The sequence below is a fragment of the Pongo abelii genome, chromosome 2 (assembly GCF_028885655.2).
Source record: "Pongo abelii isolate AG06213 chromosome 2, NHGRI_mPonAbe1-v2.0_pri, whole genome shotgun sequence".
Classification (NCBI taxonomy): Eukaryota; Metazoa; Chordata; class Mammalia; order Primates; family Hominidae; genus Pongo; species Pongo abelii.
Genome location: NC_085928.1, coordinates 145,632,289 through 145,645,880, shown reverse-complemented (window position 1 = coordinate 145,645,880; position 13,592 = coordinate 145,632,289). Strand labels below are relative to the sequence as shown.

General features: G+C 39.6%; 2 protein-coding genes across 5 annotated transcripts in view; one reads left to right on the top strand and one right to left on the bottom strand.

The window, feature by feature from the left end:
* The window catches only part of MSL2 (MSL complex subunit 2), a 47,186-nt gene extending 38,359 nt beyond the window's left edge, over positions 1–8,827 (top strand). The window contains exon 2 of the mRNA XM_024245306.3: positions 4,992–8,827. Within this exon, the coding sequence (XP_024101074.1) occupies positions 4,992–6,583 (1,592 nt within the window). The 3' untranslated portion in view covers positions 6,584–8,827. The remainder of the gene's footprint in view (positions 1–4,991) is intronic.
* A 1,055-nt stretch (positions 8,828–9,882) lies between these two features.
* Positions 9,883–13,592, bottom strand: part of PPP2R3A (protein phosphatase 2 regulatory subunit B''alpha) — a 184,923-nt gene continuing 181,213 nt past the window's right edge. For all 4 annotated transcript variants that reach the window (XM_024245015.3, XM_054552663.2, XM_054552664.2 and 1 more), the window contains one exon: positions 9,883–12,731. In XM_024245015.3, the coding sequence (XP_024100783.1) occupies positions 12,608–12,731 (124 nt within the window). In that variant the 3' untranslated portion in view covers positions 9,883–12,607. The remainder of the gene's footprint in view (positions 12,732–13,592) is intronic.

Sequence of the window (13,592 nt, the reverse complement as noted above, 5' to 3'; positions counted from 1 at the left end):
AGAAATGTGTCCATTTCATCGAAGTAGTCTAAAATTGTTGGCATAAAGTTATTCATAGGACTTCCTTAATTCTTCACATTTTGTAGGGCACTAGTGATACTCTGACCCCTTTCATTTCTGATTTTGGTAATTTGTCTTTTCTTGTTTTCTTTGATCTTTGAAAACAACCAACTTTTGGTGTTATTTTTCTCTTTGGTTTTTCTGCTTTCTCTTGTATTGGTTTCTGCTTTAATCTGTATTCATTTATTTATTTTAGTTTTTTTTTGAGATGGAGTCTGGCTCTGTCGCCCAGGCTGGAGTTGAGTGGCACTATCTTGGCTCACTGCCACCTCTCCTACCAGGTTCAAGCAGTTCTCCTGCCTCAGTCTCTGAGTAGCTGGGATTACAGGTGTTCACCACCCTTGGATAATTTTTGTATTTTTAGTAGAGACAGGGTTTTACCATATTGGCCAGGCTGGTGTTGAACTCCTGACCTCAGGTGATTGGCCCACCTTCCTGACCTCAGGTGATCAGCCCGCTTCGGCCTCCCAAAGTGATGGGATTACGGGTGTGAGCCACTGTGGCCTGCTCTAATCTTCATTATTTGCTTTAACCTGCTTAGTTTGGGATTCCTATTAAGGTGAAAGAAAGCTTTGGTTATTGACTTGAGACTTTGCTTTTTTTTTAATATTTTCTATTTTTACTGTGTATACACATATATACAGTGTGTTTTAAAAATGGGCTTTACAATATGTAGTTTTATCACTTGGTTTACAACTAAATATATTGTGAACATTTTCTCTTCTTCAGTAGTTAAAAGGATTGCATAGCTTGGAGGAAGCATAATTTATTTATTTATTTTGTTTGTTTGCTTTTGAGATGGAGTCTGGCTCTGTCGCCTAGGCTGGCATGCAGTGGCGCCATCTTGGCTCACTGCAAGCTCCGCCTCCTGGGTTCATGCCATTCTCCTGCTTCAGCCTCCCGAGTAGCTGGGACTACAGGCGCCTGCCACCACGCCCGGCTAATTTTTTGTATTGATGGGGTTTCACCGTGTTAGCCAGGATGGTCTCAATCTCCTGACCTCATGATCTGCCTGCCTTGGCCTCCCAAGGTGCTGGATTACAGGCGTGAGCCACCGTGCCTGGCCAGAAACATAATTTATTAAGCCATCTTGTTGGGGATATTGAGGCATAATTTTTTTTCTAAGGAGACTTCATTCTTTTTACAATGCTTTTGGGGAAAAAGGGGGAGTCCTTGTCTTATATAGCTTTCTATAGATGATGGAAACTTGCCTTTCCATTTAGCCTTTTGACTTGCTTCTCTACACCCACCTAATCACCAGTCAGGTAACCCATTTTATGTTTTCCACCCTCCCTCTCCTATTTGCTTCCCATTTGCTTCCCATTTCCTTCCACATGCAGGCGGACTTCCATTACTTCAGCACTCCAGTTCCTCCCCTTAAAGAGGCTTTTTTTCCTTTTAGAGACTACTTTGATTTTGAGCAGCTGTACTCAAAACTGTATCCTAAGTTTCATATTAGGATTAATCTTTAATAATCTGAAGATATAATTCAGTTGTTTAAAACAACATATTAAGACGACCTTGGTAGAATTACGTGTATCAAGAAATACTGGACTCCAGCACAATGGAGGTATAGCTTGCTTTTGAAAAAGGTAGTTTTTTGGGGGAGGGCAGGGCAAAGAGGTAAGAAGTAGTTGGTACTGTAAGGAAATGTTAGAGACCATTATGGAAATGTATTCATTATTTTAAAGCATAAGAGTGGTACATTCAGACAGTAGTAGTTCTGGAGTATTGGAAGCCATGAGGTGCTCATTCATCACAAGGCCATCACAGCCAGGTAAAAATGCCTGAGGAAAGCAGCGGAGCTGGCCATGCCAGCATTTACACATAGAACAGTTCTTGGGCAGCCAGGTGTCACAGGGCACAGACCCACAGTTCTCTTTGCGTACGTACATTGTGCTCACAATTCCATCTGTAGAAGGAGGGGAAGCAGGCACAAAAGGACCCCAGCATACAGGTTCCCCCATTCAGGCAGCAGGTTTTGTTTAGCTCGTTACTGTCCTGTATCCCCATGGGCAGCACAGGTTGGGAAGACTGAGGATGAAAAGCAGGCTCCTCCCGGGGTTGAATGCTGTCATCTCTGAAGGCCAGGTCTCCCTGAGATGGACACCCCTTTCTTTTTTTAAATTTATTTATTTATTTTTTTGAGGTGGAGTTTTGCTCTTGTTGCCTAGGCTTGGAGTGCAATGGCACGATCTCGGCTCACTGCAGGCTCTGCCTCCCAGGTTCAAACGATTCTTTTGCCTCAGCCTCCCAAGTAGCTGGGATTACTGGCATGCACCACCATGCCCAGCTAATTTTGTTATTTTAGTAGAGACAGGGTTTCACCATGTTGGTCAGGCTGGTCTTGAACTCCTGACGTCAGGTGATCCATCTGCCTTGGCCTCCCAAGGTGCTGGGATTACAAGCATGAGCCACCGCGTCCAGCCTCTTTTTTTTTTTTTTCCAGACAGTCTTGCCCTGTTGCCAGGCTGGAGGGCAGTGGCACCATACTCAGCTCACTGCAACCTCTGCCTCCCGGGTTCAAGCGATTGTCCTGCCTCAGCCCCCCCGAGTAGCTGGGAATACAGGCGTGTGCCACCACTCCCAGCTAATTTTTTTATTTTTAGTAGAGATGGAGTTTCACCATATTGGCCAGGATGGTTTCAGTCTCTTGATCTCGTGATCTGCCCGCCTTGGCCTCCCAAAGTGCTGGGATTTGCAGTCGTGAGCCACCGCGCCCCACCCAGCCCCTTTCTTAAAATTTATTATAATTTTTTTTAGAGACAGGGTCTTGCTGTCTTCCCCAAGCTGGTCTTGAACTCCTGGGCTTAAATGAGTGTCCCAGCTCCACCTCCACCTCTCAGAGAGCTAGAACAACAGGCACGTGCCACTGTGCCTAGCTCAAGACCTTATTTTCTGATACAGACTTACAAAGCTATGGATTTCCCAGTAAACACTGCTTTAGTTGCATTCTCCAAATTTTGATATGTGGTGTTTTCATTTGGTAAATGTTTTCTCAGTTTCTCTTATGATGTTTTTGACTTATAAGTTATTTTGGTATATGTTTAATTTCTAGATACTTGGGGATTCTTCTGATTTTTTTTTTCCCACTGATGTCTAATTTCTGTTGTGGTTGAACATATTCTTTGTGTGATTTATGAGAAGAGGTACTGCTTTGGGTAATTGCTGACCGTTTGTCTGGATTGGGAACCAAGGAGCAGTTGCAGCTTTGGAGAGTAAGGGTGGAGATGGGAACTGGGTCTAGTTCCTTTCCCTTCTTGGTTCATATGTATATGTCATTTATAATTTGAGAATTGTGTCAAGTCGGGGGACTACTTCATTATACTGTATTGTCGCAGTTAGGATACTTGTGGTTTATAATTAAACCGTGGTCGTTTTGAATTCTGTCAGAAGAATTTGAGCCCAGTATTATACCCTAGTTTTTTTTTTTCTTTAATAAGTTTAAATATAATTTTTTCCATTTTGTATTTTTTTCAGAAGAATTTGAGTTGAGTAGTACTCGTTTTTTCTTTGTTTTAATGTAGTTGAACATAGTTCTCTCCTACTGAAACTCTTTTTTTTCTTTTTTTTTTTTTTTTAAATGAGATGGAGTTTTGCTCTTGTCGCCCAGGCTGGAGTGCAGTGACACAATCTCGGCTCGCTGCAACCTCCGCCTCCTGGGTTCAAGGGATTCTCCTGCCTCAGCCTCCCGAATAGCTGGGATTACAGGTGCCCATCACCCTGCCTGGCTAATTTTTGCATTTTTAGTAGAGACGGGGTTTTACCCTGTTGGTCAGGCTGGTCTCAAAGTCCTGACCTCAGGTGATCTGCCCACCTCAGCCTCCAAAGTGCTGGGGTTACAGGCGTGAGCCACCACACCTGGCCTTTTTTTTTTTTTGAGAGTAAGTCTCGCTCTATTGCTTACGCTGGATTGCAGTGGTGTGATCTCAGCTCACTGCTACCTCAGTTTCCTGGGTTCAAGTGATGCTCCTGCCTCAGCCTCCCTAGCAGCTGGGACTACAGGTGCTCACCACTATGCCTGGTTAATTTTTTTGTATTTTTAATAGAAATGGGGTTTCATCATGTTGGCCAGGCTGGCCTTGAACTCCTGACCTCAGGTGATCCGCCCACCTCAGCCTCCCAAAGTGCTGGGATTATAGGCATGAACCACTGTGTCCGGCCTGAAACGACATTTTGATCTTTTTTCTTTAAAGTTTATGATTAGTATACAGTAAAAATTGGTTGAAATTTTTTTTTTTTTCTTTGAAGATACTTTTCTACTGATTAATGCCCTCAAGACTATCTTTTATGAGGGCAGGGACTAAATCTCTCTTACTCATATCTTTTTCCCCAGTGTCCAGCACAAAATAATCAATATGATTTTGTTCAGAATGTTGTAGCATTGCCACGTTGTGTTAGGTTGAGGTCCAAAGGGTTTTTTTTTGTTTTGTTTTTGAGACAGGGTCTCGCTTTGTCACCCAGGCTGGAGTGCAGTGGCAGGATCATAGTTCACCGTAGCCTGAACTCTAGGGCTCAAGCCATCACCTCAGCCTCCTAAATAGCTGGGATTACAGGCACACGCCACCACACCTGGCTATCCAAAGGGTTTTAACCCTAGTTTGTGCTTCTGGTGTCTGATCTTCACCTCTTTAACTTTATAGCCTTTGGAGAAAGAGGATAAGAAGGTGGACCGAATGTATTGCTTGGGGAGAGAGACACAGAATCAAGGATGATTTTGGTTCAAGATAACTGAATGGGGAATATGGCATGAAATCAAGCGAGCTAATTGAGGATTCTTCCATTTCTTCTAAGATATATTTTTTGTTATCTGGTCTAGTGAGTTTAATTCATCTCAATTTTGATAGATTACTTATGTCATCTAAACTTCAGTTTATGAAATGGTAAATTTATTTTACTAAAATCTTTGCTTTCCTCCTTCTCCCCCTTAGGACATTTGCTACAAGATCCTATTGCACCCACCAACTCCACCTGCCAACATTATGTCTGCAAAACTTGTAAAGGCAAGAAAATGATGATGAAACCTTCCTGTAGCTGGTGCAAAGACTATGAGCAGTTTGAGGAAAACAAGCAGTTAAGCATCCTAGTGAACTGCTACAAAAAACTATGCGAGTATATAACACAGACTACACTGGCACGGGATATAATAGAAGCAGTTGACTGTTCTTCTGATATTTTGGCTTTGCTTAATGATGGATCATTGTTTTGTGAGGAGACAGAAAAACCCTCGGATTCATCCTTTACTTTGTGTTTGACACATTCCCCTTTACCTTCAACCTCAGAACCCACAACTGATCCTCAAGCTAGTTTATCTCCAATGTCTGAAAGCACCCTCAGCATTGCTATTGGCAGTTCTGTTATCAATGGTTTGCCTACTTATAATGGGCTTTCAATAGATAGATTTGGTATAAATATTCCTTCACCTGAACATTCAAATACAATTGACGTATGTAATACTGTTGACATAAAAACTGAGGATCTGTCTGACAGCCTGCCACCCGTTTGTGACACAGTAGCCACTGACTTATGTTCCACAGGCATTGATATCTGCAGTTTCAGTGAAGATATAAAACCTGGAGACTCTCTGTTACTGAGTGTTGAGGAAGTACTCCGCAGCTTAGAAACTGTTTCAAATACAGAAGTCTGTTGCCCTAATTTGCAGCCGAACTTGGAAGCCACTGTATCCAATGGACCTTTTCTGCAGCTTTCTTCCCAGTCTCTTAGCCATAATGTTTTTATGTCCACCAGTCCTGCACTTCATGGGTTATCATGTACAGCAGCAACTCCGAAGATAGCAAAATTGAATAGAAAACGATCCAGATCAGAGAGCGACAGTGAGAAAGTTCAGCCACTTCCAATTTCTACCATTATCCGAGGCCCAACACTGGGGGCATCTGCTCCTGTGACAGTGAAACGGGAGAGCAAAATTTCTCTTCAACCTATAGCAACTGTTCCCAATGGAGGCACAACGCCTAAAATCAGCAAAACTGTACTTTTATCTACTAAAAGCATGAAAAAGAGTCATGAACATGGATCCAAGAAATCTCACTCTAAAACCAAGCCAGGTATTCTTAAAAAAGACAAAGCAGTAAAGGAAAAGATTCCTAGTCATCATTTTATGCCAGGAAGTCCTACCAAGACTGTGTACAAAAAACCCCAGGAAAAGAAAGGGTGTAAATGTGGGCGTGCTACTCAAAATCCAAGTGTTCTTACATGCCGAGGCCAACGCTGCCCTTGCTACTCTAACCGCAAAGCCTGCTTAGATTGTATATGTCGTGGCTGCCAAAACTCCTATATGGCCAATGGGGAGAAGAAGCTGGAGGCATTTGCCGTGCCAGAAAAGGCCTTGGAGCAGACCAGGCTCACTTTGGGCATTAACGTGACTAGCATTGCTGTGCGTAACGCTAGTACCAGCACCAGTGTAATAAATGTCACAGGGTCCCCAGTAACGACGTTTTTAGCTGCCAGTACACATGATGATAAAAGTTTGGATGAAGCTATAGACATGAGATTCGACTGTTAAATCAGTGGGTCTTTTAAACCTACTCCTGGTAGGGAAATAGCTACAGTTTTACGGCAGCTATGGTTCTGTTGGTTTAACTTGCCGGAGCTCCTGCATATAGATCACTTGTATCAAGTGTTTTCATTGCTAAGTTATATGTGTTAGTGTCGGGGAAATAGTTTGCAGATAATGGAGGAGTAACCCTACAACTATATGTCCTTAGTTCTTACAGAACCTCATAGTTTGAGAACAAAGCTGATGCAACTGATTTATACAAAATGAACTTTGGCAAGAAAAATAACATTAACCTCATTGTTTATGGCCATGCTTTGTGCATAATCAAAGTTTATGATTAAATGTAAGGAAGTGGTATCTAGTCAGTCCATAAAGATTGTGCTAATTTTTTTGTGGAAAAGTAGCCATTAGTTCAGGAAACTCAGTGCTGCCTTCAGATGCCATTGATGTTTCTCCTGTTGGAAAGCTGATGTGTCCAGCTCAACCTTTGTGCTGACATCATACCATTTCTGATCATGAAATATTGGCTACTGGTGTATGTAGCAGTTCTTAAATCAGCAGTATTATGAAAAAAATTCCCCCTCATTAGAATGTTTAAGAAATCTTTTTAAAAAGTAAGCTGAAATTCTGTCAGTCTACAAATGTTTAGCTGTTACTCATTTCTAGGGAAGAAATTCTAAATCCCTCCTTCACTTTGAGCAGTGTTCTAATTGGATAAATGAAGTGAAGGAGAGTAGTTTTATTCTGAAGGTAATTAAATTTAGACTACGTAGTATGTGACAGAATTTTTTTAAAATTATAAAAAGATTTTATTTAGTAATTGGGATTTACTTAAAATAATTTTGGAATAATGCTCCCAGACTTGCCCAGATTTATGTATTGTACTTATTGCCACTGGCCGCCACTTTGACTTGTTTTCTCTAATAGTTTATTTGCCAGTCTTTATTTTGAATATGCTCCTAGTTTTTTTTTTAGGGTGCTGTTCATTATGAAGGCTTCTTTATAGAGGCCTAATAAGAATGCCTTTTTATAAAGCCTGTGCATTTAGGTAGGTTGAAGCTAGGAGGATTTTCTTTAGAATGCTCTTTTGCATGTAAAGCACAAAGTATGTTTCAGTTTAAATGCACTTCTTCCCGTTAATTTTTATGGGGAAGACAAGTGAGTCACAAACATTCTGTTGAAGGGAAATCTAGTCAGTTGCTTGAAAGAGCACAGCCCAAATAAAACAAGGACTGACTAGGTGTAATGAAATAACCTGTGATTTAAAAGAAGAGCTGCAGCTTTGACAGTGCTTAAAGAAAAATACTGCTGGAAAATTTCCAATTTCTACTACGTTCACCATCTCTAGTAAGATCTGACGTATGCTGAAGTTATGTTTTGATTTGGCACACAGCATGTTCAATGATGGTTACTCGCCTAGTACAAGACATGGAGAAGAAACTTTTGGACACAGAGCAGATGACACCTCCTTCTGTTGTAGTGTATCCTGGTGTCATTTTCTGTGAATGTGGTCAGGTAGAGTTGTTTTTGTTGTTGTTGTTGTTGGGCTTTTTTTCTTTTTTTTTTTCTTTTCTTTTTTTTTTTTTTTGGTCTCTTTTGGTGGGGTGGGGGTGGGCTAAAGCCATAGGAAGAAAAATGTGATGTATGTGTCCAGTATGTACTATTTTGTTTTTGTTTTGCAAGAAGAGTTGAACTATTTTTGATAACAAGAGTAAATGGTGGAAAATGCTTCTTAGTTGTCTTGTCTTTATTTGCTTTCCAAGATTTGGAATTTTATTTAATTCCTTTAAGTGTTAGCAGTGTCTTATGAAACATGTATTTACCTAACGTTTGTAACAGTTTTGTGTTGAACCCAGATGCCCTGCTATATAAAGTTGTAAATCTGTTCTTTATTCACTAATGATCACTGCAAAAATGATTAGAAATGAGATTGTACACATGGATGAGGATATATTTTGCAAAACGACCAAACTTTCCTAATATTATGATCTTAAAATTCATAGAGTACTTTATTGCTTCCCAGGTTTGATAATCTTGTGTTTTTTTTGATGCATGGGAGGTTGGCAATATAGACAAAGTGGAAATCATTAGTATGTGAGGGCCTTGATTGTTATGTAATATTGCCAATGATGAATTCAGGTTGTTTTTAGCACAAGTTTCTCTTTTTTATGCTGGTATTCTCACTGCCACATTTTTGGAAACCTGTATTACACCTTAAATCTATCAATAAATGATAGTTTTCTAATTCTATGTTGTAGAATACTGAAGAGTTTGGGATAGCATGCTCTGAATGGTCTGTATTTATACATCTGGGGAAGAGTAATCACAGTGCCTTGATTTTTATATTATTTTTCTTTATACCACGAGTTACTTAGGAGTGCTGACAGATGGCTAACAAGGGATGACTGAGAAATTATTACTGAAGTAACTGGATTTACTTCATCAGGATTTGAAACCACCAAAGAACAGCAGCATTTAATAAGACACATCCTGAATTGTTGAGTCCTTGTTATTAATATAAATGATCAAATGATCTTTTACCTTAGGTAAATACTTTCAGAGCTGACAATTTTATCTTTTTGGTTAGCTTTATTAAGTCTGCATTTCCATGAGGAGGTGTAGTATGGTCCTAGGGATAAAGAATTCCTTTTATTTCATTGTATTCTTAGTTAAAACAATTTCATGGTGACCTTGTTGAAGAAGAGTAAAAGTTTTATGGGAATCAGATGAAAAATAAATTGTCCATAACCATATCATAGATAACAAATAGAAATGCTTTAGAAAATACTAAGTTCAAAGTATAGTATTTTAACCAAATCTAATACTTGGATGGTATTTTATACTTTTCTCCTTTTAAAAAAATTAAAAGCTAGGCACAGTGGTGTGTGCCTGTAATCCCAGCTACTTAGGAGGCTGAGGTGGGAGGATCACTTAAGCTCAGAAGTTCGAACTCAGCCTGGGCAACATAATGAGACCTTGCCTCTGAAATAAAATTTAGGTACCCCAAAACATGCCGTTACACATTCTTTTAAAATAATGCATTATAGATGAGGCTAAAGTCTACCTTGATTCCTGTGAACTCCGCCTCATTCACAAACCCTGGTCCTCTTCCCTATCCCCTGAAGAAATCATTTCTCAGTATATCATCATCATTACTACAAAGACCTTTCTTTGTAGTTTTCACATGGGCTCAAAGAGTTATTCTCTGACATTCAAGCTTGTTTATAGTGTTACTCTTGCAGACAAAAAAATGAGGTGCAAATATGATTAAAAGCACAAGTGTGTAATTACCTTAATGAACATGGTTCATATTTGACAACTTTATTTAGTTTTGCTAAAAGGGAAAAACAAAGTCATGCAGCCTTCTCCAAACACATCTTAACATTTCAAAAAGCTGAACAAATCTCATTTGATGAATCTAGAGTTTTAGAAACACTTTGAATGGTACACAGTGACATAGATAAGATGCAGGGAAGATACATGGAATTTTATTAGTTTGATTACCTTGGTAATGTTTGTTATGCTATTAAATTGATTTCTCATTGAATTAGCATTAAGGTCATGATAACCCTCAGCTTTTATCAAGGGGCCTGGGATATTATAACAACTTGAAAATTCTAGTTTGGCAATAATGATTAATGCTTACCATGATCTTTACCAGAAAGTCAAATATATTCTACCTTAATTCCTCAGAATTCACATTCCTTGCATTCAGCTCCAAGGAAGGAGTACAATAAAACACATTCTTATAATTCCTGAAAATGTGATAATGTGGGTAAACTATTACAATAGCCCATCTTAAATGGAATGGTATTGATGGATGTACTTTTATAATAGAGACTTTGTAAGAGAATGGGGTCTTGCTGTCGCCTAGGCTGTAGTGCAGTGTCGTAATCATAGCTCAGTGCAGCCTCAAAGCCCGGGGCTCAAGCGGTTCTCCTGCCTCAGCCTCCCAAGTTGGTAGGACTACAGATGTGCACCACCATGCCCAGCTAAGTTTATTTTTTGTAGAGACGGAGTCTCACTATGTTGCCCAGGCTGGTCTTTACTCCTGGGCTCAAGTGATCACCTCCCTTGGCCTCCCAAAGTGCTGGGATTACAGGCATGAGTCATCATGCCCAGCCAATAATTAAGAGACTTCAAAAACCAGATCAAAGTGAAAGCAAGAGGACTTCAGTAAGGAGAACCAAGGTAAAAAAGTAAAGCCAAATAGTTAAAAAAATGTATATTGTAAAATTGAATTTTATTTTTACTTTTTGGTGAATCTTAGTAGTTTAGATGATTATGGATAATAAAACATTTAAACCATATCTGGCTTCTAAGAAAAGTATTTTTTTTTTTTGTATTTCTATCTGAAATGAAATAATTGCTTTTCTTCCCTGGTAAAGGCTGGATGGATTGGTAGGAAATTCATTTATCAATCACATAAATAATCCTAATAATTTATCAGTGTGTTTAGGTTATTGAATATTGTGTTTCCTAAAAATTTTTAAGCTTTTAATTCTTTTGTGTGAACTATTACATAGTTGAAATAGTTAACTGCTTTCTGTAATAGTTAAATGGAAGATCAGTTCTAATCATGAAGATAAAATGACAGGGAACCTGGGAGCTTGTGACAGGCAGGATTCCTAGGATTGTTAACTCTCACTGTACTGTACCTTGTTTATAGCATATTTCCTAAATTCTCCTTTTCTTTTTGCCTACCATAACCCTAACCCTAACCCAAGGTTCATTTCACTGCTTGGCCTTTATGCCAGCAAGGAGGGAACCTAGGGAGGGTGGAAAGGGAAGCTATTCTTGACACTTTCAGAACTAGTTAAAAAAAATCTAGGGGAAAAGTTGATGACTGACAGATGGATATTAAGTTGCTTGGGGGTTTTACTTACATCAGAAATGTCTTATCCTTTTTAATAGTTTATTTTCAAGGATATTATAGGATTTGGCTGGACTGTGGCCTGCTGAAAAATGTAGGATTCTGTAGTGAACACATCTGCAACTACAGTAAATAATAGCTTTCTTTTATAGCTGTATCACTTTCCATTTCCTTGATAAATATTGAGGTGGATGAAATATCTGTAGTAATTGTTTTCAACATGAAGTAAAGAATAACGTTGAGGCCTTTACTATTAGCTAGTCTAATACTCCTGGGAGGAAGGAATATATCTAGTAAGAATTTTAATGTATCATTATTCCTTTATGTCTTCAAGCAGGCCTGATAGGAAGTGAAAACAGTATCAACTAATTTGGAGATTAAATACATCATTCAATAGTTCAATGAATAAAAGATAAGTTAAAAGGGCTTTTTCCAAGTATGAGTCAAATTCTATACTTCATTTAAGAAGTTTTTTTTTATCTTGAGATTTTATATAAGATCCACAGTCAGGGAGGTTACCAGAGCTTGCCAGCAAAGTTGGAAGGCCCAGTGGTTACAATACCTGAGGATGTAAAGTGACTAGTAGTTTGGCAGGTAACTGTGAAATTACATTAAGCCAGGTAAGTTAAAGATCTTTGAACTCCAGTATACATATAATTAAAAGAAGTCTCTGAGATGTTTTGGCAGTGCTTTTATTACTCGGGCTAAGTCAATTCTGGAGGCCCTTACTACTTTTTCAAGTTCCAGAATTTTCTGACTCAAGTTTTCTGCAAGTGAAGGTTTCTTCTAGGCTCCATAGGAGCCCAGAGGGGACTCAGGGATGCCAGCCAACACAGAGGCAACTTCAGTCACCTGTGTAGAGAACCGTGCCTGGCACTGTCCCCAAGAGATCCTTGGTACATTCAAGAGTGTAGAGTGCTGACTTTGGAAGGCGATGGTACCACTTCTGAGGAGAAGCTCCGTAAGAGGTTTGAGGCAAATTGGAGGAGTCTCCTAAGTTAAATGTGTATCCAGACCTATTGCTTAAAAACAGTTCCTAGTGCAGATACACACTTGGAGAAATCAGTCTTTAAAAAGCAGTATGCAAACGAGAACATCTCTTCACAAGAAAGAAACATTTAAAATACACATCTTCGTTTCATTGTAGACACCGGCAGCTATTCTTCATCCACTGATTGAAGCTTTCCACATTTCTCTGGAAGGCTTGCACTTAATATTTTATTGCCTTTGTTTCCAAATTCAGAGGGAGAGGCAGGTTCATCTGTTTCATAATCTTCAAAGCTGAAATAAAGCAAAAGTGAATTAACTGATAAAAGTTTTAAAGTTTGGGTAGAAATCAATATGGCAAATCCGAGCCTCAAGACCAGCCCACAAAGGTACCTTGAATTGCTAAATAGAGGCCATGAGCAACTGAACTGCCCTGAAGGAGACAACACTCTAGAGCAGAAAACACATTCTTTTCCCTGTTCCTTAAAGCTTAAGTCCATGTCAGAATTTGTTGAATATGTTCCGTATCAAGCTTTCCATAGGGTTGTTGGTGGGAGTGAGAGAATTACAGATGGTGCTAGGTTAAGAAAAATTTGAGGTCCATAAAGTATGAGCATTATTTGACCTTATTAAAGTGGTTTCCACTTACAGTGGCAAACTTTTTTTTTTTTTTTTGAGACGGAGCCTTGCTCTGTCACCCAGTCTGGAGTGAAGTGGCACGATCTTGGCTCACTGCAACCTCTGCCTCCCAGGTTCAGGCGATTCTCCTGCCTCAGCCTCCCCAGTAGCTGGGACTACATGCATGCGCCACCACACCTGGCTAAGTTTTGTATTTTTAGTAGAGATGGGGTTTCACCATGTTGGCCAGGCTGGTCTGAAACTCCTGACCTCAGGCGATCTGCCTACTTTGGCCTCTCAAAGTGCTGGGATAACAGGCTTGAGCCACTGGTCGGCCAGAGTGGCAAACTTTCTCAACTCTCAGATTGCTTTAGAGCTTCCCTCCGTGGCTTCCAAGCAACACAAAAAGATGTTCAAGTGTGTAGGTTGAACTGACTAAAGTGCATTTATGGATTTCCCATCATTCTACTTTTTAGGGCTCTATAGCATACCTGGACCTAGATATTCATCCTGGGAAGATGTCCTTCTGCTAAACAT